Here is a 27,205-nt window from a genome sequence, read left to right on the forward strand (position 1 = left end):
TTTTCAAATATCCTCTCAGGATGCTTACCACTCCAAAACCAAAACAGACACTCCTCAGATATTTTTTTTTTTAAAACTGAATATAATGTGAGCTGAACACTGTGTATCGTTCCTGAAATGATGCTTATAATTAGCCTGTAGCCTCAAAATGGGAACTGGAAGTGCTTTGATAAATGAATTGTAAAGGCCAGCCAGCTAGTTTCGTTGTGACTTGTGAAAACACATCTGTATCCTGTGCTGACATGCTATTTTTGTTTTGCTGCCAAGCACACAAGTCTGCATCTAGACAGGACAACATATTAGTCACTGCCAGTGTCCTTACACAGCCTCTTTAAGACCCGCACTTCCTCAAACTGCAGGCACGCTCTCACCTTTTCCAGGATCTCAGTTTCCCCGCTCCCTACCAATTATTGCTGCTCCACTGAAATGACTGTCATGTTCCAGGCCCTGGATTTACACTCGAGCCCTCTTTACTGTGGTCAAACCGTAAATCATGGGTCAGTAGGAGCCTGAGTGAGCCCGAGAACCACCACAGTCCTGCACAAGTCACTGCCTAAGAGCTGAAAGAAGAAAGTTGCTTTGCAATACCACAGCATGTCTATGCATGACACCTAACTACACTGCATTTGCTTTATTGTGTATTCTCCTAATACCTTGTAAAAGTTCATTGACTGGCGTGACCAACACAGACCTATTTTAAGGTAAGTCGTGTCAGGATGGCCAAGCATCCAGTTCTTGGTGGGTACAGACATGGCAATCTCCTCCACACGAGCAGGACTTGAAAGTAAGAGCTCACACAACCCACATTCCTTGCTTTCAGCACATCCCTGAAACCAGAGGTGGGACTGAGGTGTTTGATGTACAGGCAATGACGGCAGAGATCCAGCAAGTAGGAATGAAAAGGAAGCCTCCTCCGTCTGACCTACACAAAAGCACACCAAAGAATCACAAAGCTATCTGTGCTAAGTGTGTTCTGTTTTATCCAGCTGTGGGTTACTTTCAACTCACGCTATAGCTGTGTGGTAAGCACTTGTGTTCTCTTGAAGGAGCAGGAAAGAAAAGAAGCAGGGGAAAAGTCACAAAGGAAATCTAAGGGACGGTCAGAGAAAGGACCTGGTCCCCTGCTTCTGCTCAGTGCTTTTACCACTGCTTCCTACTTGCCCTGTCCTGCCACTCCTGTGGTGAAAGGAGGTGCACTGAGGGACATGTTTGTAAGACTAAACTCAACATGAAAAGATGCTACAATGAAGGACAGGACATCAGAACAAATGTAAAGGCACCTAAGAAGTAACATCGTGGAAAAAACAGCTGGCACGAGTTTTTCAAGCAGAAACAGTGACAATATCATTCTAGTTCCTTTAGGAGAATAACTGGACTAGTAAAGAAGAGGGGATCTGGGGCAGGCTGCTGCTTAACCTTTTTAAGGCACATAGGCCTAATTCTGTGCACCTTCCATACAAAACAGACAAGGGAAATACTGTCTTGCCATAGTAACCAAAAGCACGGTGCATCAACAGGTGCACAGAATACTGCACTGAGAACCCAAGTATCCATGGCTGACTGCCAAACAAGACACACCTTGGAACAGAGGTACCATGGGGGTCAGTCCTGGGCTTCAGTTAATTACTATGTCCTGCTCTGTCTGCCTGCAACTCCTCTGTACAGACCTAAGGCCCTGCAACAAGGCAAGGACTGCCAGGAAGGGGCCAACACATCCTCTCCAAGCCTCTTTAGCATTCAGCATTTAAATATCCCTACCATATTAGAAATACCAAAACAAGTAATAGATGGTGTTGTTCCGGCACGTTCCCACATGATCAGTTAGCCCCTTACTTACAAATGGTTTAAAGCAGTCATTTCTTGGCTCAGGGCCAGATTCAGGCACTGAGACTGAAGTTGTTCAGACGTCAGATCCCACTTGGCAAAGTGACAGCATTCAACTTGACTCTGCTTTGTTCAAAGCCAAGAAAAGACAAAAAGACAAACAAAAACTCCCAAACATTTGCTGATCAAGCAGCTCTGGACTATCAGGGTCTCCTTGGACCAGCCCAGGTCTTTATTCTGTGGATACAAATTGAGGTGTGGATGTCTTTTAAAAAAATAAATCGCATTCATCTTTAAACAATAAAGAGCCATGTGCCTTACTCTTGATTCTGCCCCAACACTGGAAGTCTCATTGCTTCAGGGAGACTTAACAACCTAAAGTGCTACGGTTAGGAGGCATCTGTCAGGACTGATTAGAAACCCTGAAGCCTGTTTTCCCAATGGTTTTGCAGAAATTTAACTATTTGATGGGACCCTTATTTGGGAAGCTTAAAAGATCTGCTGCAGAAGTCTTTTGCTTGTGGGAGTCCACAACACAGTACTAGAAGAAAAGCTACATGATGAAAAATATCATTACGGAGACATGGGAAGACGTTCCAAACACCGAGGGCTTCACTAAGCCTGGGGGTGCTGTTCCAGCACCTACTGAAGTTCAGGAAACAAAAGAGGGTTAAAGCAAAGCCTGAATGACTCAGAAAGGAGGAGTATTGTCCCAGAAGCACACATCCAGCACCAGGCTGACACGGTGGAGGAAAAACCTGCACCAGGGAAGTGTGAGCTGACGAGAGGGGATAAATCACTACTCACAAGGTTAAAATCTGGGCTGCAATTCCATATTGAAATAGTCAAGGAAAACTGTGGACAACAGGCAGGGCTCTACTTCATAACAAGCTCTCCACAGGGATGACTAAATTTTGCTGTCACATTGTTATCTGCTTAGATCAGCAACATCTGATGCTCCTGATCCACTGCAGTTGTTTGCTGGCTCAAGCCAAAGGCAGCAGATGATTCAAAAGCAAGTTCTTTCTTTGTTTAAACCAGTGCACTTTACAAATTAATTGTGTTTAGTCACATGATCAAAACCAGACTTTCTGCCGCTGAAGAAAACCAGGGCAGTTTTAGTTGTTATATTTTTCATACCTTGTGCTAGTCCAAAGTCTGAAACATTTAATAGCAGACAACATTTTTTCCAGTCTTGGAACAGTCCTGGGAGACCCACAGACCGATTAAACCACACCCTTGTGAAACAAAAAGTACATAACAAACTAGGCTTTCAGAATATTCCAGCCAAACTCGATCTGTATTGCTTTGTCAAATATCCAGCACTCTACAGAAAAGCAGGCAAAAATGTGCCACATCCCCTGCTTCATGTGGTGCCTTTTCTTCCATGTAACGCCCACCTAGCAGTCTTCATTATTCTAGTGAGAATATTACATGTCTCTGAGTCTCAGTACTGGGGACACTCTTCACATTTTTGTATTTGCTCTAGCAGTCCTCGTGACTTTTGCTTGACTTTGTGTAAATGAAGTTGAGGTTACGTGAGAATACCTCCTCTGGGTCAAGGACAGAGAGAATATCAATACAAAATTACCCTCTAGTCTCAGAGAAGGAAGTATCTGCCAGTTTTGCACTGAGCCAACTGTTGAGACACTGGGGTATGGAGAAAAACAAGCAAATTAGGACTGAAGTGAGCTCACAAGGAAAATATTCTGCCCTGAGGCGTGTTTACCTCTTAAATGTGGCTTACAGGCTCTTTCACAAATACTGCTCAGACTCTGCAAGAGAGGCATCGAGATTTATGTAGCAACGATGATTTCACTTTTTTGGATACACAAATCTCTCTCCCCTGTTAAAATATATGTTCTAACATATAGCTCATCTATTACCACTTACAAACACATCTAACAGAGAAGTACAGAAAACTAGAGATCAGCAGTCCCTTCCCTTGCACACCTTTGTTTTCTAAAACATATATTTTTATTTTGTTTCAAATGCAGGGATAGTACAGCTTTGCTAGAAGTAACTAAGAACATCTGTAGGAATCAGATTCATTTCAAAACTAGGTTGTCATAAAATGTCTCTCCGCTCTTACATGTCACTGGTTTTGAATAAATTCTAGTTCTACAGCTACAATCCACACAGTTAAGTTGGGACCAAACATTGAGATATGTCCACCCAATTCAGAGAAAAATACATGTGTCCCAGCAAACAGAGGATTCTCTATTGTTAACAGTACAGCAGGTAAAAAAGTAAGAATTACAGGTAAAAAGTCCACATTGCACCTATTTTAAGGGTAACTTGTTATGAACAACTTCAAGTAGTTCATAACAAGTAATCATTCCAAGCTGACAGGGTGATTTGGGGTGGGAAGGGTAGGGGGAGGTTGTTTTTAAGACTCAGATGCTCAGTGGCTCAAGCTCTACTAGCCAAGCTAGCCCCACCTTTTTGAATTCGACAAAGACTATCACTATAAACACAGATTACACATTTTCACCTTCCCCCCAAAACACAGGACAGCGTTTCTTACCTATTTGGTCTTCTGGAATCAGTGATTCAATTGGGGGATCAAGTTCGGAACTTTGGGACAAATAGTTCTTGACTTGGGTCATGAACTGACGAATTGTTTGCAGCATATCAGTACTCGAAACATGGCACTCCTTGTTTTCTTGGAGAAAGCTGACATAGTCCTGTACTAAGCACCCAAAATAGGTGCGTTTGTCCCGGGACATCTCTGCAATTTTCTTAATCATCCTCTTCTCGGGGGTCATGAAGGAACTGAAAACTCCGCTGACTTTCCGTAGCTGAGATTTCACAATCTTGGGGAGAACAAACGAACTGCTTCTTTTCTTCTTGGGCTTCAAAGGGGGTGCCATGCTCTCCTGGTCACTTTCCCCCTCGAAGTCCTCCAGGCTGCTGTTGGTGTCCCCCTCATAGCCGAAGAGCGGCATGCTCCGATCGAAGTCCAGCGAGTCCGACGAGGAGGTGGAAATGCTCATGTCGCTCAGTCTCTGCCGGCCTCCATTCCACGGGATGTGTGACTCAGAGATGGCAGGCGCCGTCTTTCTGGGAGCTGCTGGAGCCGGCTCAGGCAGGGCTTCACCTGGAGCGGCAGCTGCCTCGGGCACACGCACGGAGCCGGGCCGGAGCGGCACCGCGCTCCTGGAGGCACCGTCTGCCTCGGAGCACACCGCCTGCTTCTTCAGCCGAGGAGGCGGTATTGGGGTGGGCTTGCTCTGCAGCAAATCCAAGCCTCTCTCCTTCTTATGGTTGACTGTTTCTGGCATGCTCGCCTGCTTTATAGTCCTGGAAATCTGCGGGCTCGTGAGGCTGCTATTAATAGCAGGAGGTGGCGGCCGGGGCGGGGGGGAGCGAGGCCTCGCTGTGCCATTCACGTCTGGAGCTCTCGGGCTCTGCCTTTTCAGACTTCCACTGACATCCTGGCTGTGCACTTTCAAGAAGAGGGGATTAATGAAACACAGCGCTCCGTTGGTCTGGCTGCACTCCAGCTCTGAAGGCGTTCTGGTTCGTATAGAATGCACTCCATTTATAAGGCAGAGCTGGCGTGAGTCTTTGTGAGCACTGTCCAAAGGCACAGGCCTACAGGGAGGTGAAGGATCCGGAGGTTTGCTGTTAGCCAGGGAGCTCCAAAAGTCTGAAAATCATCATTGCATTAATGTAAGAATGCAAAACAGCACGCAGATGGCTTTCAGAACATTCAGCTCAACATCAGTTTAAATAAAGTATCAAGAAATTTAGGCAAGATTTTATTAATTCAAAGGGGGAAAAAATCCACGTGAACCTCCTCAAAGCACCACACCAAACATAACTGCATGCTGCATTCCTGGGGCTGCTGTTACTCATTTATAAATACTATGGCCAATGCATATCTTCCAATCACCCCACTAAACTTAAAATTAAATTGAGAATCAAAGAAATGAATGGAGACTGTAACAGAATACTTTACACGGCTTGAGACTGAAAGTGAGATTGAGGCTGAATTAAAACTGAGATTTTGAAACACAAACTGCTCACCAGCATCTCACTCAGGAGGAAAAAAGCAAGATTCTCAGCTGGTATTAGTAAGCTCACTTCATTGAAGACAACAGTTAAATTTATTTACACCACCTTAAGGCCACTTATGGCAACTCTACAAGTATCTTGGTTTGGTTTCTTTTCATAGCAAACACGTTACACTATACATGAGAAGGCAGCTCACACTTTGCCGTGGTGGGTGCACACATCACCTTTAGCCATGCAGACCAAGTGTCCAAGTGTCTAATAAGGGCCCTGGCCTGCTGCCCTGCCTGTGCCGTGGGGACAGCTTGCCTGAGAATGCAGACATGCAGCGACACATAAACAGACCCAGTGTCAAGTCCCACATCAGCATCATGGAAAACTGATGCTACACCAGCAAGCTGCAGCTGCAGCCTCTGCACTTATCCCAGCAAAGCATCAGCATGTTTGTGCAGCAGAGTCACTGCTGAGGAGCATTGGTTTCTGAAGGTATAAAGATTGAAACCAGATGCCCTTGAAGGCAGCAATCATGCTGAAATAAGGGAAGAATTGCAGAGCAGCGAGATTTAGCTAAAATTTGCCAATCTTGACTGGGTCCTTTTCCCATAGTGTGTCAAGACGGCTCACTGGAGGCCGCTGAGCAATGATAGCTGGGCCCAAGTGCACAAATGCCAAGCATCCACAACAGGTCCATGGCCAACAGCTGTGTCCTGCCTGTGGGGCAGAAGACAGGAAACAGCCCATGGTGACAGGCCATGGCCAGGGAACGTCTATAGGCATAGGCATGTTTCTTTACATAGTCATGCCATTTGCTGGTGTTCCCAGCTTCATGACTTCACATCCTGCCTGCAGATCTCCCAGTGCCTGTGCCTGGCACGTGGCTTCTGCAAACACATGTGATGTATGTAAGCACTGCTGCAGGTGCTGCTGCAAGGGAGACAGAGAGAATCATACGTTCAGCACATGAAACCTTACAGGTTGGCAACAGCCTTGAAGTCTTTACTGAAAGTTCCTCCTGATGTGGTTTGCTGGGCTACATGCTGTTGACTTGTGTTGTGCAGCTCTCCCTCTGAGACTACTGCACAAGAGAGCTCTGACAGGGGATACAGCCCTGTGTTCACACACCATGGGGCTTTGTGCCTCCAGGTTCCTCAAAGAAAACTCACACTTAACAGAAAGGGCTGTTGGGAGTTTTTAGGCCTCTCTTGAGTGCACAGCATTGAAAGACTGACTTTCTGGTGTGCTCCTCTGCACACGGACACCTAGAGCTCCATCAAAATCTCAACTTTGTTGCCTCCTTTTAGCTCATGGAAACTGTGATTTTAATCTGGTGTATATCAGGTAATTGATCCCAAATACAGCAACCACACAGACACTGATCCATCCATCTCCTCATCAGCTTTCAAATGTAGTAGCTAAAGAAGAAAACATACACAATGCAGAAGCTGTTCAAGAGCAAGCCTAATTCTGCAGCAAGTAGGCCACAGTGCTCTGGGCTACTGGTGACAAAGCGTAGTTAGCCTGGAGAAATTGATCAATATTACCATCCTCATCCTCTCTGGAGAGACTCACCTCATGTTACTTTAAGGCTTCCATATGTCACTGGCAGACTGTCTTCATTACCCTCTATGCCAGTCAGACCTTCTACTTTCTTTTTGCCATCTAAACATCGACCCCAATAGTACATTTGAACTCTATTCCCATGATGATCCATAGTTTCACCTGATTACCTAAACTTGCAGACAAGCAGTGCAGAAGTAATTTCTCTCCTCTCTAAAACAAACCCTTTCTTTAATTACATGGCTCCTGCAGCAAACAAAAATGCAAAGCACTGTGACACATCCCTGGGTACGGCTTTACTGCAAAGTCCCACCAGACAGTTCAAGAGATCCTCCTGCTAACACTGATTTAGAGAGGATCCTTTTCAAAACCAAAGATGATTAAAAAATCTACTGCAACAAAGACTGCTGACAGTCAACCTTCCCTTCCTGGAGAAGGAAATGAGGCCACTCAGCACTTTGCTCAATGTGGAGTTGCTCAATGATTCATATGGGTGTTGCCCAAGTTTCAAGTCCCACCAGTCTTTGCAACCATCTCCTCTGAGCTCAAGGTATGCTCTACAATGAGCCTGTGCCCGGCTGCAGCAGCCAAGCGATGCAAGGACATGTCCTTGCATTGTGTTTTGGTATTTTAAAAATTTTGCCTAACCCCTGCCCATGGATACATTCTACACATCCCACATACACACTCCTCATTTTCTAAATATGCCACTTCATTGAGGCACTGATCTCAAAATTCGCTATTTTAAGTTTGCAAGTCAATCTGAACAGAAGTTTTATTAACAGGGGTCCTCAGTTCCTGCACTCTCCTCACAATAAATTATAAAGCCAGTGCCTGCTTTGTGAGCATGCAGACAATGTTAGGTCTTGGAGCAGAAGCCACATCAACCTCTGTGTGGGGACACTGAGTTTTGCTTTGCCCAAGGGCTGCCCAGAGAGGGGAGAGAAGAAGGAAGAAAGAGGGAGCACTAACAAAAATATCACAGAAGGCACAGAAGAAAGGAAGAGCACCAAGCCTTGTCCAGAAGGTCTGGCCTTCCCAAATGAGAGAAACTGCTTTTCTAAACTAAATTTGTATCATCACTAACCAAGACAAACTATTTACTGATACAGCCTATTTTTCCAATGTTACAGGAATGCTACAGGGAAGGACATCTATGTTGAGAACTACTTACTCAGTCCAAGCTGAGCAATCTCTTCAAGTTCAGCTTCTGTCTTTGCTGCAGCAATTGCATGAGGCAACTTCAGTGTGAATGGAAGGACATCCCTGTTTTGAAAGAGAAAAACCATTATGTTTTCCAGCAACATTCATAGTTGTAAAAGTTGGGGTTTTTTTCAGCACTGGCAGTGGCTGCTCTCTGTCATATTCTATGTATCTGACATTTTTCCATTATGCTCCAAAAATTCCTTTCACCAGCAATTCCAAGAAATGGGACTTTGCAAGCTAGCTTATGATTGCTTTTAAATGGGCTACCGAGCACTTAAGAAAGCATCACAGGATATTAGCTAAAGTAAAGTTCAGTTTGGCACCACTTCACAGTTGGGTGGGTAAAATCATAGCAGCCTGTCAATAATCAGAATGAAATAAGACAGAGACACTCGCTTCCAGGACTCCCCTCTGATTTCTACCATTACCTTCTAAGGCTACCCAGGAATATTTGCAGATTGGCAACATAAATATCATGGGGAACCACGTCCTCAACACTCATTTTCTGGAGACAGTATAGCAGATGTGACTTGGAGCACAGCATCATCTTACCTGCTAATACAGTAGAAAGCAATGAGTCTGAACAAATCAGCAAAACTTATCCCAGACCCCTCCAAGGAAAACGCTGCAAAGAAAGTTACAAGAAAGAATCACACATAAATCCACTGTTTCTTAAAACAGTTTGATAAAACACATCTTAGGTTTTAGCATGAAGTTAATAAGTTTTCACCATCAAGCTAGCTGCTGTTTGGTTAAGAGAAAATAACTCTGTAGAGGAGTACATATCCCTGCTGAAGGCATTTTCAAGGATCTACTGACAATCTTGGTGGCTGGTTTGCTTTTGTGCTCCAAGCATATGGTCTAATTCCTTGTAAAATAGATGAAGTGTGATGAGGCCTGCACAGTGCTTTGCTAACAGACAACAAATCAATAACTGAGGCTTCATTTGTCCAGTGTACTAATATGCCCAATTTTAAATCTCTTATTTCCTCTTCTTGAATTCTATTCTACTCACTTGTCCTCGCCCTAGGCGTGTAGAGCCAAAAGGGAGATAAATTTTCATTCACCCCAAGAAAACATTTTAACCTGAAAACCATTGAAAAACTCAGACAGTTCTGTTGCATGCCACTGACTTGCACAAAGGGAGAGGAAAGAAGGCACTGCCTTTCATTTTTCCCCACTTGACATCATTGTTTCTTATTGATACAAATGCCTGCTCTCAGCAGTAATGACGATTATTACTCAGGCTCTCTCTGATGCCAGCAGCAAATCTCACCCAATGACTACACAGGATAAGCAGAAGCAGCTCCTAGAGTGAAATGATCCAGATCTTTTGCCTCTGGTCTAAAACCTCAGCTATGACACATGGCTAAAACCATCAGTAAATACTTCCCCCTTGTGGAAGAACGTTGCTCATAAAAGACAGTATATATAGATGGGAATTTATTAGTATAACAAGCCTATAAACACAGCCTTAGACCACACTTAGATCAACTATTAATGACAATTTTCTCTTCTCTTTGCCTTGCCTTGCTTGTAAATGGAACTAAAACCAGACACACAGAATTAACTTTTTGTTCCTGGGTGCAGGGGAGGGAGAGAGAAAAAAAGGAAAAACTCAATATCAGTTTACAAACAGAAATAGAAATTAACTATAGACTCTGTTTCAGCGATGTTTAACTGAAATTGTTGCTAATTTTCTCCCATTTTAAAATTAAAATTAAATAATAAAATGAAAAAAATGAAATATTTGCTCCACTTGCAGTTTCAGCACCACATACACTCACCAGCTGCAGATTCCTTTTTTCATTCCTAAATCTCAAACTTATTTTTCACACCCTCCCTTCTAAAGATATGAGGGCATTATTGGTTCAAAACAATTTGGAGCACTAACATTTCTACTAAAAAAAGAAAGAACAAATATAGTTTGAATTAAAAAGAGAAAAAAATTGATCTTGCAACAGAAACAGTTCTAAAGGGCTAAAATCCATTTAGTTATTACACAAAAAAAAAAACAAAACAAAAACCCAAACAAACCAACAACAAAAACCACCACCAACAAAACCAACCCAAACAAGCCATCCCACACCTAAACTGCAGAGAGAGCTCATGACAGAGTTGTTTCCAAGAACAAGGATGAGCACAAGGAAATGCAAAGACATTTCACTGAAAGCAGACAGGATTACAGACTGTTTCCACGAAAGACATGTAAGTTTCTAAGAGGATAACTACCCATAAAGAGAAATTAAGCCTGGATTCAGTAAGGTACACAATGGAAACATTGCACTTGCAGCAACCTTAAGTGTTTCTATGTCTCCTCTCCTGGTGGCAGAATATGCCTGAGCCACTCGCAGAGCCCAGCTCAGAGAGCAGAACAGGCAGCCCACGACATTCCTTGCACGACTTTGGGTACCCTCTGCTGTGGGTTTCAGCACTGTGAATGCTCCTGCATCCCACAGGGAAAAGGTATCTCAGGAACAGCTGAAAAGTATGGAACTCACAACTTACTGTATGTACTTTCTTTTATGGCAAATTCTTTCAGGCAGGCCCCACAGTCACTAGAGAGACGCAGAGAGATGACTTTCCTCTGCAGCCTTGCAGATTTCCTAACCAGAAATATCTGTTGTGGAGAGGGCAGAAGGACATGATTTTAGCTTCATCACAGATGCCAGAATAAATACAGATCACATACAAAAAGGAGCCAGAACAACCTCATGATGTCTGCTCTAAAACATACCATTATTTTACTTGGTCATTACTGTATTGGCTCCAACACCATTGGGTGTAAAATGGCAGCACAACATTTGGGAAAAGCATGTCCTCACAGAAACTGAGATTCTTCTTACCCCAGGAGGCTGTGTCTGCAAAATTTCCATGGCTTCAGTATCACTCAGACCAAGCTGCAGCCACACAGGGTGAGTATGGAGGAGCTTGTCCAATATGCTTAGTTTGTTGGATAGGCTGTCATATCCAGAGTCCCGGGGGCAGCTTTTTACATCACTTTTCTCAGGAGAGACATTATCCATGTCCTTTATAAGACTGTGGAAAATATAGGAAAAAAAAATTAGAGATGCTGGCCTCCTAGGAACAATCACTCAGATCAATGAATAGAATTATCACAAAGCTCATGGTACTGCTGACACTCTGGGCTGCTACTTCTCCTACTGAGAATTCTTACATTCAGCACACACAAAGATTCTCTTTAAAGGTTCTCAATTCAAAGCCAGCTTCAAGGTAAGCCTTAGTGAGGTGGGAGAAATTCAGCCATCACTTCAGGTACTGTTGTATGTGCTGATGTGATTAACTGAACATTTTGCTTGCCTTCTTTGCTGTGCTAATATACAGAAAAACTTCTCTTCAAGGATATTCATGCAATTCAGACATTTCTATTCCCAGATCGATTGCAAATGCTGCAACCCACAGAAATCTTGCTCTCTCCTGCCTGCCAGAAAAATCTGTTCAATACTCTGACAATGGAGACTTTGCTGTGCCAGAAGAGGCCCTGGGCGGCAGAGGGCAACACAGCTCCACCTCCCCACTGCACACTGTGCATCTCTTCTGAATTCTGTGCTTTTGGACAGGTCCTAAGCATCACTAACAGCATCTACCATCTTCATTAAGCCAGCTACTGTACCCTCAGCAAGGGGGTACAGAGTTCACAAGCACAGGAGCACTGAATACTTAAAAAACAAACAAAAAGCCTCTGTGCCCCCCGCAAAAAAACACCCACACCAAAGAAAACAAGCCAAACCAAATTAAAACCCATCAACTGAACAACAGGAAAAACCAAAATTACCAAACTGCTTTCTTCTAGCTTGGCTCAGCAACATCTCTGGAGAGGGCAAACAAGGAAAGTAAATGGGGAGAACTTTCACTGTATGATCAGATAAGAACAGGCAAAATCATTTGACTTCTCATCACCTGGATCAATTACCACTACCAGCATTTGCCTCTTTCTTTTTTCCTTGTTCTGTTTACTTATTTATGATGTGCTGCTTTTCAGATTTCCAAGGCATCTCAAATGCAGATGATTTCCACCACCCCACCACTCCCACCACCCCTCCACCCCCTCAAGCATCAGAAGCTTTTATGAACTGCCAGTACATCTTCAAGGGGCACAAAATACACAGAAACACATTGAGTGCAGGTGGGAAGTACCTTTTACATCAGTCACAACTGGGTCTGAAACTGTCTCAGTAGGAATACTAGGTTCCCTCTTCAACCAGTTCCAGCAGAGACTAGTGTCGCAATGGATGAATCTCCAAAAGTCAGATCATGAACCACAAAAGTGTTTTTCTGAGCTGCACCTCCAGTAAATATTGCTCAGAAATTTCCCACTCATCCTCAGTGCCAGTTAGCTGCACTACAAACCGAAGGGAGCTGTGGCAAAAAGCAAGTTACACAGCAATGCTGGCTACAAGCTTAGACAGATATAAATAATTTCCACTCCCCTTGGCCAGGAGGTGAAAATGAAATATGCTGCAGGGGGAATATGTCCAAGGGGAAGAAGTTTTTTGCCTACTAAAGACAGGTACCTCACATTCAAAAGGTGTGTGACTGGTACTACATTCTAGCAGTACCTGGAGCTAGAATGCCTAGCATTGCTTGCTACCATAAAACCACCTAAAGCAGGCAAGAGTTTGCACAGGCACGTAGGGTCACAATGTTCCTCTTTGGTATGACTGGTTTCATGTTGTCCCACACCCCCTAGACCACCATAAATCAGCAGACTAATTTGAAAGGGGAGTGATCAGGTTTTGGGAACCTCCAGGTACTTATGTGTGCAATCCCTCCCGCATGCTGAGATCCAAGGAGGAAGCTCTCTGACCTACATACATGGGCACCTCCTTGCTGCAGCTACTTCTGCTCCCTCAAGAAATAAGCCAAAGATTATGAATATCTGATCGTGACCAGAATTTCTGCCACTCCAAAACACTAATGGTTCAAACAACACCAATGCAATTCAGCTAAATCAGCACCAGAATTAGCTATTGCAATCCGTGGTGAGGTACACAGGAATAAGAAACTTTAAAAAAGTTAATTCCTATTCCCAAATAATAAAGAAGGAGGCAGAGAGAAAGATCTAACCTGGTGAACTCTGGAAAAAGCATACCTTGGAAAAACCACACCTGGCAAACCACATACAACCTATGAGAGGCCACTTCCCAAGGCCTGGGAGTAAATGCAGTAAAAAGCCCCACTGGTGTGTTTTGACAGCCTATTTGCAGTGGTCTAGCACTGCAGAGCATCATATTCCCAGTTTTCTTTTTTATTCTTAAAATAATTTTAATTAATGATCTGGGCATTAGACATAAAGTCAAACCCCTGACACATGGGAGTTCTCAAAACTTGTTATGTATTAAGAGTTAGACTAAAATTACTTGGGACTGGGATGAGTGTAATGATTTTGGAAACAATTGCATGGAAAGAATAACCATTTCAATTCATGAGCAACAGACTAACTCAAGTGTACTGAACAAGAACAAGAAGTTGCTGTAACCTAAATGCTAGCAAATTATGTTGTATATTATGCAACAACTAAATTCCTCTCCTGGTTTTACTTTCGTTTGGAGGATGTTTGGTCGCTTGGTTTGCGCTACTTGTTCGGGATTTTGAAAAAAAATATAAATATTCCTGATAAAAGACAATCTGACCAGGCCACATCAAACTTAAAATCAAAACACAAATCGGCCTTAATGGATGGTCTGCTTCAATTGAGGGCTGCTACACGGTTCCTCTTCTGTGGGAAAGGTAGGTTTCAACACTACTCACGATGAAACTAAACACATGATTCATGCAAGTTTCCTTAGGATTGAGAAAACTCATAAACACGTGGGAAGTACAGAGAGCTAATTGCCAAGATAAACAATGCTGTGCTGCATCCTGATTAGACTTAGCTCGCAGTAAAAAAGACAATTAACAGGCTGAAGCTTGTAACCAGGATGATCCTTGGTCATGGTGTGAACCTTGCTCCAGTCCCACCAAAGCTAACCACCTCACAGTTAACTCAGTTTGAGGATCCACTGCAAAATGTCTGGATTTCTGTAAATCACGAGCTCATAATCACCCCAGCCCAGTCTATACAGTCATACTGAGCATCAGCTGGGAGGGGCAGAGAGCCACTGGTACCCTCCTGCTGTATCCCATTACAGCTACAAGAACAAGACAAGGTAGCTGGGAAGAAGTTTTCTGGATACTTGCCTACCAGTCAGCAATAACAGAAGTGGTTCTCTGTGCAGGACAGAAGATGGCTCTGCTGAAGTGAGTAACTGCTGTGGAAAAGACAGTAGCATGAGGGCTGTGCAGTGCAGGACACAAGGCAGGGAGCAAAGCTTCCATGGGAAGAGAGCAGGAAGGGAATAAGCTGCTGCAGCTGCCACCACCAGCAAAACATTCCTGAACCATTCCACAGGCACCAAGCACCCCGGGAAGCCTGGAGCTTTACAGCCTTCCCTCCAGAAGGACAGCAGGAAGCATCATCCCCTCATGGACACTCACACAGATGTGCAGGGGGGCTGGGGACTCCTAAGAGATCATCCAGGTGCATCCAGGTGCCACCAGTCCTGTCCCACATGCTCCTGCCATCGCATGCAGAAGCTCTCTCGTTACTCTTCCAAAGGTCATTGGAACGGCAGGACAGAAATCTGTCCTACAAATTCCATTTTCTGACAACTCTGCTCAATTGCATTACTGAGATAAATGTCTGCACTGGGAAAAAGGTCAGGCATCAAAAAAAATGGGATACTGAAACACTGCCCCTTAAAACACATTTTTGCAAGGCTTTTTGGGTTTTTTTGCCTGGGTTTTACATACTTACAAGCCAAAGTGGTAAAGCCCTTGAATCATTCTTGATATTACTTGGGCCACATATATTAAAAGGAAAGATGAGCCCAAAGTGAAGGAGTATATAAGGTGAGGAGTATAAATCTGAAAGTCACCACTTAACCACAAAAAACCCACACTACAGTACTAAGGTTGCCACAATTTCATGTCCTTATTTTTCTGAGTTCAGCCGAGAGCTCTGCCACTGCTGCCTTTCCAGAACTGCTCAGGGTGTCTGTGGATACCTGCTAAGGTGGAAAGAGAGAGAGGAGAATGGACATTCCACTGAGCTCAAATTTCCCTAGATGCAAATCCAAAGGTCATCTCAAGACACCAACTTCTGAACAGCAGAGCATGCAATAGGAGCAGCAAACTACATTAATTGCTGAGTTTTAAATTAACTACAAAGAAATAAAGTTATGACAGCAAACACAGCCTTGTGAGGTGTCTAGTTTAAACAAGAACTCTGGAAAACCTTTGTTGAATTTGCTATAATCTTGCTCTGTAGCTCTATATAGAAAGAAAAAGGTGTCAGTGCAAAACTAAATTGCATAATTTACACCAACTTTGATACAACTTCTTCCTTACATAGAAGCATCCAGTTCCGAATTTTGTAGTCACAGCAGGTTTGACTTTAGCTCATTAATTCAGACTTCATATTTCACATTATCATCTTGAAGTGAGAGAAAATAATTCTTTTTTGATAACTATTACTACTTTTCATGGAAACTGCATTATTCACTTTTTAATGTTAGCTTTACTTACATATCTAAAACCAAAATATATTTTGCAGTCAAGATTAACAAATTAAGATGAAAAATCCATTCAATAATCAATAAAAAGAAAACTAATGATCTGTAAAATGGGGAGGTTTAGTTTACTGTTTCCAGCTAAGTGCTTCCACCAAGATTTCAGAATCGGTAGGTCTTATCCTTTCATGCATATGATGCATTCAAAGATACAAGAAGCCTTTTCTTAACTGAAAAGTAGCTGATGAGCTCTCAAGTTAATTAGTGGAATTCACAAAATGAAGAAAGTATCCTTTCTGCCCCTCTAAAAGAACTGTGCTCTCAAAAGGTTTAAAACTTGAATAAAGTTCAACCAGGGCCATAGCCAAGGACTTTAATTAGTTCAGCTGTCTTACATTCTTTTTTAATACTTGGGCAACAAAGCTGCTGCTCAATGTTTTTGAAAATAATCTACAAATGCTTTGTAGTAAATTCTAGCAGATTTCAAGAGAATTCATAGGAAGAAAAAGAAGTAAAAATCTTGGATGTAACTCTAAAAGCAATTTTCCACTTCATTAACTCACTGCTAGAAGAACAAAGCCCACCAGCTCCAGGGCTAGCCAAGGCTACACAGACAGATAAAACACATCTACCTTGGCTGCCTTCCTCTTGCAACAAATATTTCAGGTAAGTACAAAAATGTGTTCTCTTGTTGACAAAGTGACTAAAATATTGATTATCATCCAGATGTCAATTTAGCAGATGTTACTGTTCAAGAAAAGCCAAAATGCTGGGGTCTCATTCTGTCCACTTAAAGGTACAATTTCACTTTTTTTATGTGCAGGTTACTCATATATAAATTAACTTAAACACATAACCCACTTATGCATCAGCTCATAGCAGTCAATATTTTACTTCCCAACCTGAGAGCATAAATAAATCATGTTATTGTGCCTTGAATCTTCAAAGAGCCACTTGAAGCAATGGACATTTTATCTTCCCAGCGTGAAAGCAAAGCTGTGCCACAGACAATGGTAATAATGTTAGTAGTTTCCTGCTTTAGACAGTCAGCATTATCCAAGGTTTTTAACAAGGAACTAGAAGTGAAGATCAGTTGCAATTAGAAGATATTAAGGCAAATACACCAAACAACTGAATCTCCTGCACAAAGGCAAATTCCTTGGCTCAAGAGCAAGATTATCTACACCTCCTATGCTGCCAGGGAGCGACCATAAGTGACCCAAGAAGAAAGCAGAGTGAAAACATTCCTGTCGTGGCAGACCCTCCAGAATCATGAAAATAAACATTTTCATCACCTTTGCCAATCAGCAGGTTCATCTTCCACAGTGAGATCTGTCTGCACCATCTCCTGTTTCAGTTCTCCAATTTCTGAGGCAATTGTGTCAATGAGCTGGAAAGGGACAAAAACAGTATGACATCAAGTGAGTGGAAGAGGCGTGGAAAAGAAGCCGGGGCAAGCTTAGTCACCAGAGATTACAAACTTTTTCTTTTTTTTTGTAAAATTGCATCCTATTTGGACTTCCCCTTGCAAAGGAACAAGTAAAGGTTGGGGCCATGTATAAAGGTTCTCAGAGGAAGAGTAATTCCTGTTTTTTGCCAGTACAAAACCTTACAGTTTGGCTAGCCTTCTAATTTAATGGATTAAATTTGCAGCCTCTGTGCATTATACATCATCTTACAAGAATTAAATTATTTAACTGTTTGCAGCATTTACCTTCTCATAAAAAAAAATAAATAAAAAAATTAGAAGAATTCCATGTGCAAGAGTTTTATTTCAGAAGGGACAGAAGAGACACTAAGCCAGCATTACAATACTGTGGAGGATGAAAAGCAATGAAGCAAGAAGGGGGTGGGTGGCTGCTTTTCACATTAGGTTTTGGACTCCATTTGAACACAACAATTAAATTAAAAAAGAACTGCCCTGCAACCCTTCAGCTCAGGTAGAACACCAACCTAATCCTGGGTACGAGGGCAAAGACTCATTTTAAGGTGGGCAAGATTAGCACTAAGGCTGTACCCCGTGAAATGCAGAGTTTGCTATGCAAGACTTCAGCGAAACACTTTGTTGAGCAGAAGCCAACCATGAAATCTGCAAAGCCTGCTTTCTTGAACACTTTGTGGCCAAGGTTTGTTTGTCACACCACACCATGACAGCCTATAAACCCTAGCAGGGCTCCCTCTCTCTGGCCGGGAGGGAACCTAATGAAAGGTGTGCAGTGATGTAGTGATCTCTACCACCACCCCTACACACCATAGCAAACAAAAACCCTGGCACAAGAAGCAAAAACAGCTTTGGGGTCTTCACAGCTGCCCTGAAGGAATGAGCACAAGTCCCACTCAGGGCAGGCAACTCAGTACAGCAGCACTTCCAAAGAATTGTAGGCATCATTTTCCTTGTAAATTGTTACACTGGAAGCTTTCCTCCACCTCCAAGATTTTCAGCACTCTCCCCTTTGCTGAGCAGCATTATTCCAATCAATTCAAAAGTGGTTTTAGTCTCTACTTACAACTGACCAACTCCAATAAATACACCTTATGTAAGAATGAATTACTATTACCCATGTCCTAAGGGTTTTTTTCTGTCCAAGTCATGGCTCCCAGTGTTGGAAATTATACAAAGTTCAACATTTTTTAATATAAATTTAGTCAGGGGTTTTGTTTGCCTTCGCCCGGGGGAAAAGGAACCGAAGTTTCTTTTCAAAGAACTATTCCACACCTGAGGTCTGATGAGCTTAACATCTCAGCAGACTGGGATCAGCATGGAAGATACACAAAAGATAACAACCATTAAGGAAAGTCAACTCCAAACATCGGCCCTGGCATGGTCCGAGACTCCTGGTCTGGGAAGAGATAGGTAAGAGAATGAAGACTGGGAAACTAATTAACATTAGAGGTGAACAGATCAATAACCAATAGGAAACTAAATACTAAGACCTTGGGACCAGTGAACATTGAACCAGTTAATTCCTCTGGGTTTTTTGACTGAATGCGAAAAATCTAATAAAGACTTGTGTGATGGAATGATTTCCTCTGCACAACCAGGGCAATCAACGTGTGGATGACCTGGTTTCTGTTGAACATCCTGGCCAGAATAAACCCATGCCTTAATTCTCCAGCACTAAAGATTGTTGTTGGAGAGTTTTTGTTTTGCCCATAGTGTCGGTGACACCAGCCATATGTACCACTGACCCCACAAAGACGTTCCACCTGCTGATTCCCAAACACCCCCGAGCCACTGCAGCCAGATGTGAGCACTGCCTCCCTGGCTGTTCAGGGGGCACTGGAGGAGCCCAGGCCAGCCTCAGGGAGCAGCCAGAGTGGGGTGAATTTAAGGATTGCCAGCAAAGCACCCGTGCAAAGCTGCTTCAGCTGGTGACTGCATGAAAGCTGAGCTGCTACTCCCCATCAGTCAGCTCTGTTCAAGGAGCTCCTCTTCATGGGCAGCATCACCTCAAGTCTGTGGCCATAAAGAGCCATCACACACAGTGGTGTGTCCTGTTCTCTGACACCTCTACAGAGACTGTGTCTCTCAGGCCAATATTCTCCACAACAAAGGAGTTTCTCAGCACCTCTCCCTGCAAAGTACAAAGTATGAGCTCTCCACAGAAGCGTCCACGTGTTTTCAGCCACCTCCTCCACACCTGCCTTGCTGACAACTGAGTTAACTGTGTTAGAAGGCTTTGACCAGGGCTGTGACAAAACCTACCTCCCTCCCAGAAAACACAATCTTGGGGCTAAAACTACAGCAAAGAACTCTCATCCAAAATGTAGTAACAGTGAAGTAATTCTAATGCTTTTGAATTTGTATGCCTGCCCTGAAGAGAACTCTGCAGAAATTATCATTCCTGAGAGGAATTCTTCCATGTTTAGCAATTTTGCTTCTTTTTCTAAAGAGGACTTAAAATGGCAAATCTCAAGCAACCTTATGCTCACATTCTATTCTACAGACTAAATTTCTTGGGTGTACTACATAGCCTCCATGACAAGTCAGCCTTAGTCTCTGAGAAGTCAATACACTCTGGACAAGGAAACCAGCTAAGTGTGACATCAAACCCCAAACTGGTCTGTGAAGTTCCCCAGGACAGAACACACACCACAACCCAACCAAGACTAATCACCTACCACCATGTACTCCACCTGAACTAAAACACTGACCTCTAGGAAGAAGCCTCTCATTTTTTTCTAGAACAAACCACTGATACTTTCTGCAATTTCAAACTAATTTTCCTTAAAGTCTCTTTAATGACAAAAAAAAAATAAAAATTGCTCTTCTCTTGATTTAAGAAAAGAAAGTCTTATGGAGTTGTATCATTTGTGCATCCTTGCAATCAACTGACACAAACTGTTACAATAGCATTTTTCTATCAAATAATATAAGGTGCACTCATGATTTTAAAGTGCAGCATTTCCCAGTATTTAGCATCAATTACACTTCTGATGATTACACAGCACACACGATGCACACGTGACTAGCATCATACAAGATGAGCTGTTAATACAAAACACAGGAAGGATCCTGGCTATGTGCTATTACTAGCTCCAGCCCTGGGAAAACATGCAGCAGCAGAGGGCTCTGCCTTTTTGGTGCAAGGCTAAGAATACTGGAATTCTTCAAAGAGACTTCTCTATTTGCAAGAAGTGTGGTAGCTCTTTGGCTGGAAATAATGGGAAAACTCACCCTTTTGTTTCAGTGGACTTAAAACCAACATGGTAATTAGCAACTTCCAAAGGAAAATGCAACTGAAGTGGATGTATACATTTGTCAGAGGCCACTGTTGGTGTAAAACAGCATACATAAGCCCAAAGACTTAAAAAGTAATCAGAAAAAAATCTGCTGTGGGCTGTCTAGGTCTGTGAAATAGATATTACCCTGCTATGCTATAGAAAGAGGAGGTTTACCTGAAAAATGCTTTGGGAAGCATGACATCTTCTCAGGTGGTTAATTAATCAGTATCTCTTAAAAATCAAAATTAAAATGAGATCTTATATAACATGATAAAATAGCTATTTTTTTGTAATTATTTTCCTTTGGAATTTATTTCTGTTCACAATAAATATAAATTCATTGGGAATTTATTTCTCTATTTATATATAAAGCTCTGTTCTGTTAATTCAAAAGACACTACAGTATAACCACTGTAAACCCAAATAATAATTATGACTCAGGCAACATGAATTCACATAGCAGCCCCATACAGTATTGCCCAACCAAATCAGTCCTAAACATTAGATTGCCAAATACTCATGTACTAACTGTTTACATTCCTAACATCTATGAATGAAATAATGAAATGCAAACATCTTAAACTACAGTATTTCCTTTCATAACACACCACAGGCTGCTTATTGTCAATTGATTCTGAGCTCAACAAGACTGACCTCAGCTTTTGGGGACTGGCAAGGGTGACAGTGAAACTCCTGCATACACAGAGATGGCACCTCAGCACCCCGCCACTCTCTCACCACAACATCTATTTTTGCTTTGCATCATTCAGGATGTTGTACAAGCAGCAAAAATCAGAGCCAGTGTGCTCACCAGAAGCCACTGACTCCTAAGGGGCTCCAGTCACATTTGTGAAGCTGCTCTGTTGACACTCACGTTACTGTCACACATCAGGAAAAGCCCGTGCCCAGTACCAGATATAGACAGTGCCTCTCCCAGAAGCCCAGCATAACTACAGCTCTTATCACTCACTTGACTTGAAGAGTTTCCTGTTCCCAAGAAGAAGACAGGTGGCTTTGATTTGATGTCTGTTCCCAGACATTTTTAGAAAAAACCGTGTGACAACTGAATTCCTGCTTTTTGTGTTGAAATGTAAATAAGAGGATTAAGGAAACTGCCATCATTCTGAGAGCGCACTGAAAGAGTCAGCCAAGATGACCACTGCAGAATGTTTCCAAGCCCTGAGATTTACAAGAGCTCAAGAGGAAACAGTAAGATGGGTGCTTCTAATCTGGCAATGGCACATAGGCTGAAGACAGCGAGATCAGTATCAGACTGGACAAATGAGCCTCAGCGCTTACCACTCCCCCTTCCTGCCAGCATCTCATTTTTCATTCTTTCTGGAGACCTGCATCCTCTTTGGCATCACATCTTTTCCTTCCTGTTTTGATAAGCAGAATGTAGCAACCCTCACAGAGGGCCCTGTGTGACGAGGTGGCCAAATGCCAGAGACAAGCCCAACCAGAACGCTGCTTCTGGACTCGTGCAAGCCTCTGAACACAATCCAATATTTTGAGATACGGCTGCAGATTCTGGTTATTTTGCACAGTGAGCTATGAATTTGCAGGGCCACTGACATTGTTCAGCATCTTAGTCATTAGAAACAAAGTTATACCTGATGCTTGGCTTTGGAACAGAAAAGCTTTACTGGTGTAAAATCTCTGATGCCAGCTCAGTAAACACTGGAACATTTTGATGAGAAGGAGGATAATTCAGTAAAGAAGACATTTGTCAGAGACATATATTCAGCCCCTTGCCTTACCACAGATTCTCTCTGTAACCACTGGCAAGCTATTCAGTCCCAGAATTATCCCAGACTAGCCCCATTTTTCTTCATTCTTACTACTTGCTGGCTCTGAGCATTCAGCAATGACACGGTGTAGAGTCCACAGAATTTAGCCTCTAAAACTAGACTTCTGCTCTGTCTAAAATGGGGACAATACTGTTTTCCTTGTGTACTAACAGTCAAAAGAATGGCTGTGAAAAAAAACTAAGAGATGGTCAGGAGCTGTAGCAATGAGAACTGCTGCAAGAGCCAGAAAAAAAAAATATGAAGTTGGAATTTCCCACTGGTATTTTTGTCAGCAATTTTTCTGGCAAATGTTGCTGAGAATGGTAAGATACTCCCTTAAGAAGATTTAAGCACCCTGAGAATGTGCATGTGTGGTAAAGGTTTCTTAGGCAACTGCAACTTAACAAGCACAACATGAGAGCCATATGCAAGTACAGAGCACAGTCTGTGCATGGGGGAGAGCACTCTGAAGAACAGATCAGCAGGGATAAAAAGCCATACCTTGATTACTAGGTCTCATAAACACAGACAGGCAAATTAAAATAATTCAAACCAAAAAATCTGGTGTGCCAAGTATTTTGCTTGCTCACCAGCTCAGCTGTAGCAAACAAATATAACTGTTGTCACAATTCTACTGACATGGAGGAGGGAAGGAAAAAAAAGGTAATTTCACTGTACACACACAAGGTATCAGGTGCGCTGCAAGCAGGCTGAGCACACTGATGGCCTGCAGCTTGTTCTGTGCTCAGAACAATGGTCCAGCAGTGCAACTTCCCAGAGATGCTGAGAGGTCTGGAAAAGTAGCTCAGTGGAATCTTTTTCCCTGCCAGCATATCCTTAAGAAAATTTAGGACCTTAGTTTTCTAACTGACAATTGTGGAGGAAGGCCAGTCCTCTGAAAGGCTTCGTCCTCAGAGATCTGCTCCCTAAGATAAAACAAAACTACTTATTCATGGTGACTAAGCTGTGCACCCCTTCCTGCTTCAGGACCCCATGTTATCCCCCTGTAAACTACTGGTCATTTCACCCCGGTCTTAACACATTGGTCCTTTTCCCAGTTCTCCCCTTCCCTGTAAAAAGCCCAGCTTTTGCCCAGTTCAGAGGATGTGACTGTCACCGGCTCCCGCCAGTAAAGGATTCTGTGGAATGCTCCATGACCTCTCCTCCCTCAGCTGGGGTGTCCCATGAGCTGATCTAAGCTGAGCACAAGAGCTAAAATCACATCTAAAAGAGCTGATCACTCGAAGCCGAACTCATAGGGGTTACCCCTGGCTGGAAACTGCCTGAGAGCCCTGCACAGCTATTGCCCCCAGGACCCATACCCAGGAGGTCTGCGCTGGCAGCCAGGGGTCAGACAGACCCCCAGAACCAGCTGCCAACAGACAATGTTCCTTGAAATTGCCCGGGCAGACTGCAGACTGCATTTCTAATCATCTAGAGTAACCACAAGCCCATCATCATGAACAAAACTGCTGTTCCAGCATCTATTTTCTACATAAGAATTACACAAGGAGATCCCAGAGGGCTACAGAAAATGACTGGGTGCTCGCTTGCAGTCCCATCTGACATCAGGAGTCCATCAGCATACATGCAAGAGACAACCTAAAGATATTTCTTAGAACTGAGGCAGTTCCTTGCTGTGATTGGAAAAATAGGGCTGTTCTCCCTATTTGGATGCAGAGTGCTGTCAATAAAGCTGATGTTTGCTCCTGAGTTAAGAGAAGTGGCTCAATTGTGTTGCAGAACTGAGAGGCGGTTCCTGTCACTGGATGACCCTGCTAATTGCTGGACAATGTCACTGCCCTGATCGTTCATTTCCTGAAGATTTCCCTATGGGAAACTTCTGCCCCAGAGGGAGAAGGAATGGGAACAGCAACCCCAAGACGGCAGCATTAGCATCTTTCACTGGAAGAGGCTACAGCGAGTGATGAATATTCTAAGGGATGTGATCACGCTTAATTAATTTAGTGCTCAAAACTGTAAATTTTGATGGCTCTCTAGAGCAAAACCCTGCCCCAGCAAGGCAGCCACTGTGACACTGGCACATAGTTAACAGGATTCAGTCATCTTTTGGAAACTGCACTGCAGCCTGGCTTTTCAGGATGCCAATTGTTCTCAAATTAGGCAAGGAAGTGAAACCAATTTTCAATCCAGTAATGGAAATCATAAACCTATATGACAACTTTAAGTGACACAAATCCAGTTTATGAAGGCTTCAATAATTTTATGCCTGTGCATAATAAAGCTTATGTTCTCAGCACTAGTGGCAAAGAAAGCCATGACCTATTTTACACCAAATATTCTATTCCATGTACAGAAAAAAATATACAAGTAAAATAACTGGGGGGTAATCTAGCCACAAATCTGCCTCTAAAAAGAACTGCTCAAGAAGTACTTTCTGTTTTACAGAAAAGGCTTACTATGTATCACAGAGAGTACTGCACATTCTGCAGCACTCATTTCACACAAACCCACATACTTTATGTTCTGTATAAATATCCCCTTTACCTTAAAGAAACTTCCTCTTTTGTCCACACAACGGGTTTTCATTGTCAAAGACGACATCTTCCCTGAGAAGACTCCACTGTATGCCTTGATCTCCTAAAAGGAGACACACATTTGTAATGGTTAGTCCAGTCTGTAGGAAATTCCTCTGCAATTCTAAGCCACAGAAACAGTCACAACAAGCCTTCTGCCAAACCCTTGCTGTCAACAACCTCGTGCCATTTATTTCCTACCAGAGTCCTTACATATCCCTTCAGTTCATTATTTTTCCATAAACTGCTTCAAAAATACAGTGCTACTCAGACTTCTCTATCTCTCCCTTCTTTTCACAGCTGATCCTGTAGCTGCGACTAGATTCTAATGTGCTCATTAAAAAGGAATTCTAAAACATAATGATTGCTTTCTTTGTTTACTTGACCTCAGTCTGCAGTACAAACAGAACAAAATGTTAGATGTCATTACAATGCACTTTCAAATGTTACAGAATTAGCAGGACTTATCTGGAGGGGAAAAACCAGTTTAAAATCACCCACAAGGGAGGAAACTACCAATAAAGTAAAAACCAACAAGCAACAACAACAAAAAGACCAAACACCCCCCAAAAAATGCTGCTTCAGGTTTCTAAAATGCAATTGAGTCATATTCAATTCAGGAACTGAAGATGAAGTTAGGAAGAAGTTGCATTTTCTGCTTTCAGAAAAAGTGAAGCCCAGGACCATACACTAATGCATCCATCATGTGAGGAATACCAATTACCATCTGAAAGTAAGAAGCAGAGTTCCTCTAAAGTCACAACCAAATCACACCAGTAATTTGTCAATAAGGAGGAGTCAGTTCCATGGCTAAAAAGTCCTCCTAGGTTTTTTACCGGTGAGCTGTAATCGTATTTAAACAGCCTCATTTATCTCCTTGCCTACACATTTTCCAAACACATAGCAGGGAGTTATGTTGAAAGTTTCAGCTACCAAAGGGCAAATAATGCAACTGCAACACATTACAGAGCAGAGACAGAGACACAGCTTTTGATTTTATACAAGCAGAAATTAAAAAAAAAAAAAGAAAAAAGCTGTCAGCAGCAGTGAAGAACACAAGTTCAGTGGTGTGGCTGCAGAGGGAGATGGAGCAGAACAAAGCAGCTGGGACAGAGAATGCTGACAGGTAAAAACCCCAATTTGACACATACCCCACACCAAAGACACACAAGCTTCTGCTTCCCTCTAATGCCTTAAGAGAAAGCATTGACACGGGTAAGGAAGACCCAGGCAGAAGGAGCTTAAATGAAAAAAAAGGTTAAATGAAAAACCCTGGCAAACAAAAGGACGTGAGAGAACTGAGAGATACAAGCAGGAGCAAAGAAACATTTTAGTTTTAACATGTAGCAAGAAGCTTTAAATAGTTTGCCTTGTTTCCAGAGGTCCTACCACAGCAGCACTAGAAAAGGTTACATTTTTCCACTTGGATTCTGGCTAAAAAGCAGCCATACCAGAAAGCTCAGGAACCTGTCTGTTTTCCAGGCAGGATTTGCAGACTTTGAAGGCTGAAAGAAAAATCTTGAATTCTGCATTACTGTGCAAAACCAAACACTTGCAACTTTCTTTCTAAATCAGTATGTTTAAAGGATACACTCCTGGTGGAGCTCTAAAGAAGTGTGAACTGCGTTTCTTTGCCTAGAAGGGCGCCTATAAAACTTGCCTACATTAATCCCCTAAGAGATGATGTTCAGACAAGTAGGTGCTTTGCAGGTTAAATGAGTTAAGCTCCATCTCCACATTTACCACATATACAAGGGTACAGAGCAGTTGTTGCCCTCTGGGAAGCATAAGAAATTATATTTTTTTTTTAAAAAAAGAGATGTTTACATAAATTCTGGAAAGAAAATTTGCACCTGAGAGTGTTACAGTGCAGGAAGACCCAAAAAACCCAAAATAGAATTGGAAAAAAACCTCAAATTTCCAAGTTGATCCTATTCCCTTAATGAGAACACCAAATTAAATGACACAGAAAAGAACC

General features: G+C 42.7%; 1 protein-coding gene across 11 annotated transcripts in view; it reads right to left on the reverse strand.

The window, feature by feature from the left end:
* Positions 1-27,205, reverse strand: part of RIN2 (Ras and Rab interactor 2) — a 62,051-nt gene that overhangs the window by 12,179 nt on the left and 22,667 nt on the right. For 5 of the 11 annotated variants that reach the window (XM_019005966.2, XM_015621124.2, XM_033513133.1 and 2 more), the window contains 7 exons: positions 25,199-25,291; positions 17,471-17,565; positions 11,451-11,643; positions 11,113-11,224; positions 9,157-9,229; positions 8,573-8,664; positions 4,352-5,476 (listed from right to left, as the gene is read on the reverse strand). In XM_019005966.2, the coding sequence (XP_018861511.1) occupies positions 4,352-5,476; positions 8,573-8,664; positions 9,157-9,229; positions 11,113-11,224; positions 11,451-11,643; positions 17,471-17,565; positions 25,199-25,255 (1,747 nt within the window). In that variant the 5' untranslated portion in view covers positions 25,256-25,291. The other 6 variants (XM_015621129.2, XM_015621128.2, XM_015621132.3 and 3 more) reach the window with 5 other exon arrangements.

Source organism: Parus major, chromosome 3, assembly GCF_001522545.3.
Source record: "Parus major isolate Abel chromosome 3, Parus_major1.1, whole genome shotgun sequence".
Lineage (NCBI taxonomy): Eukaryota > Metazoa > Chordata > Aves > Passeriformes > Paridae > Parus > Parus major.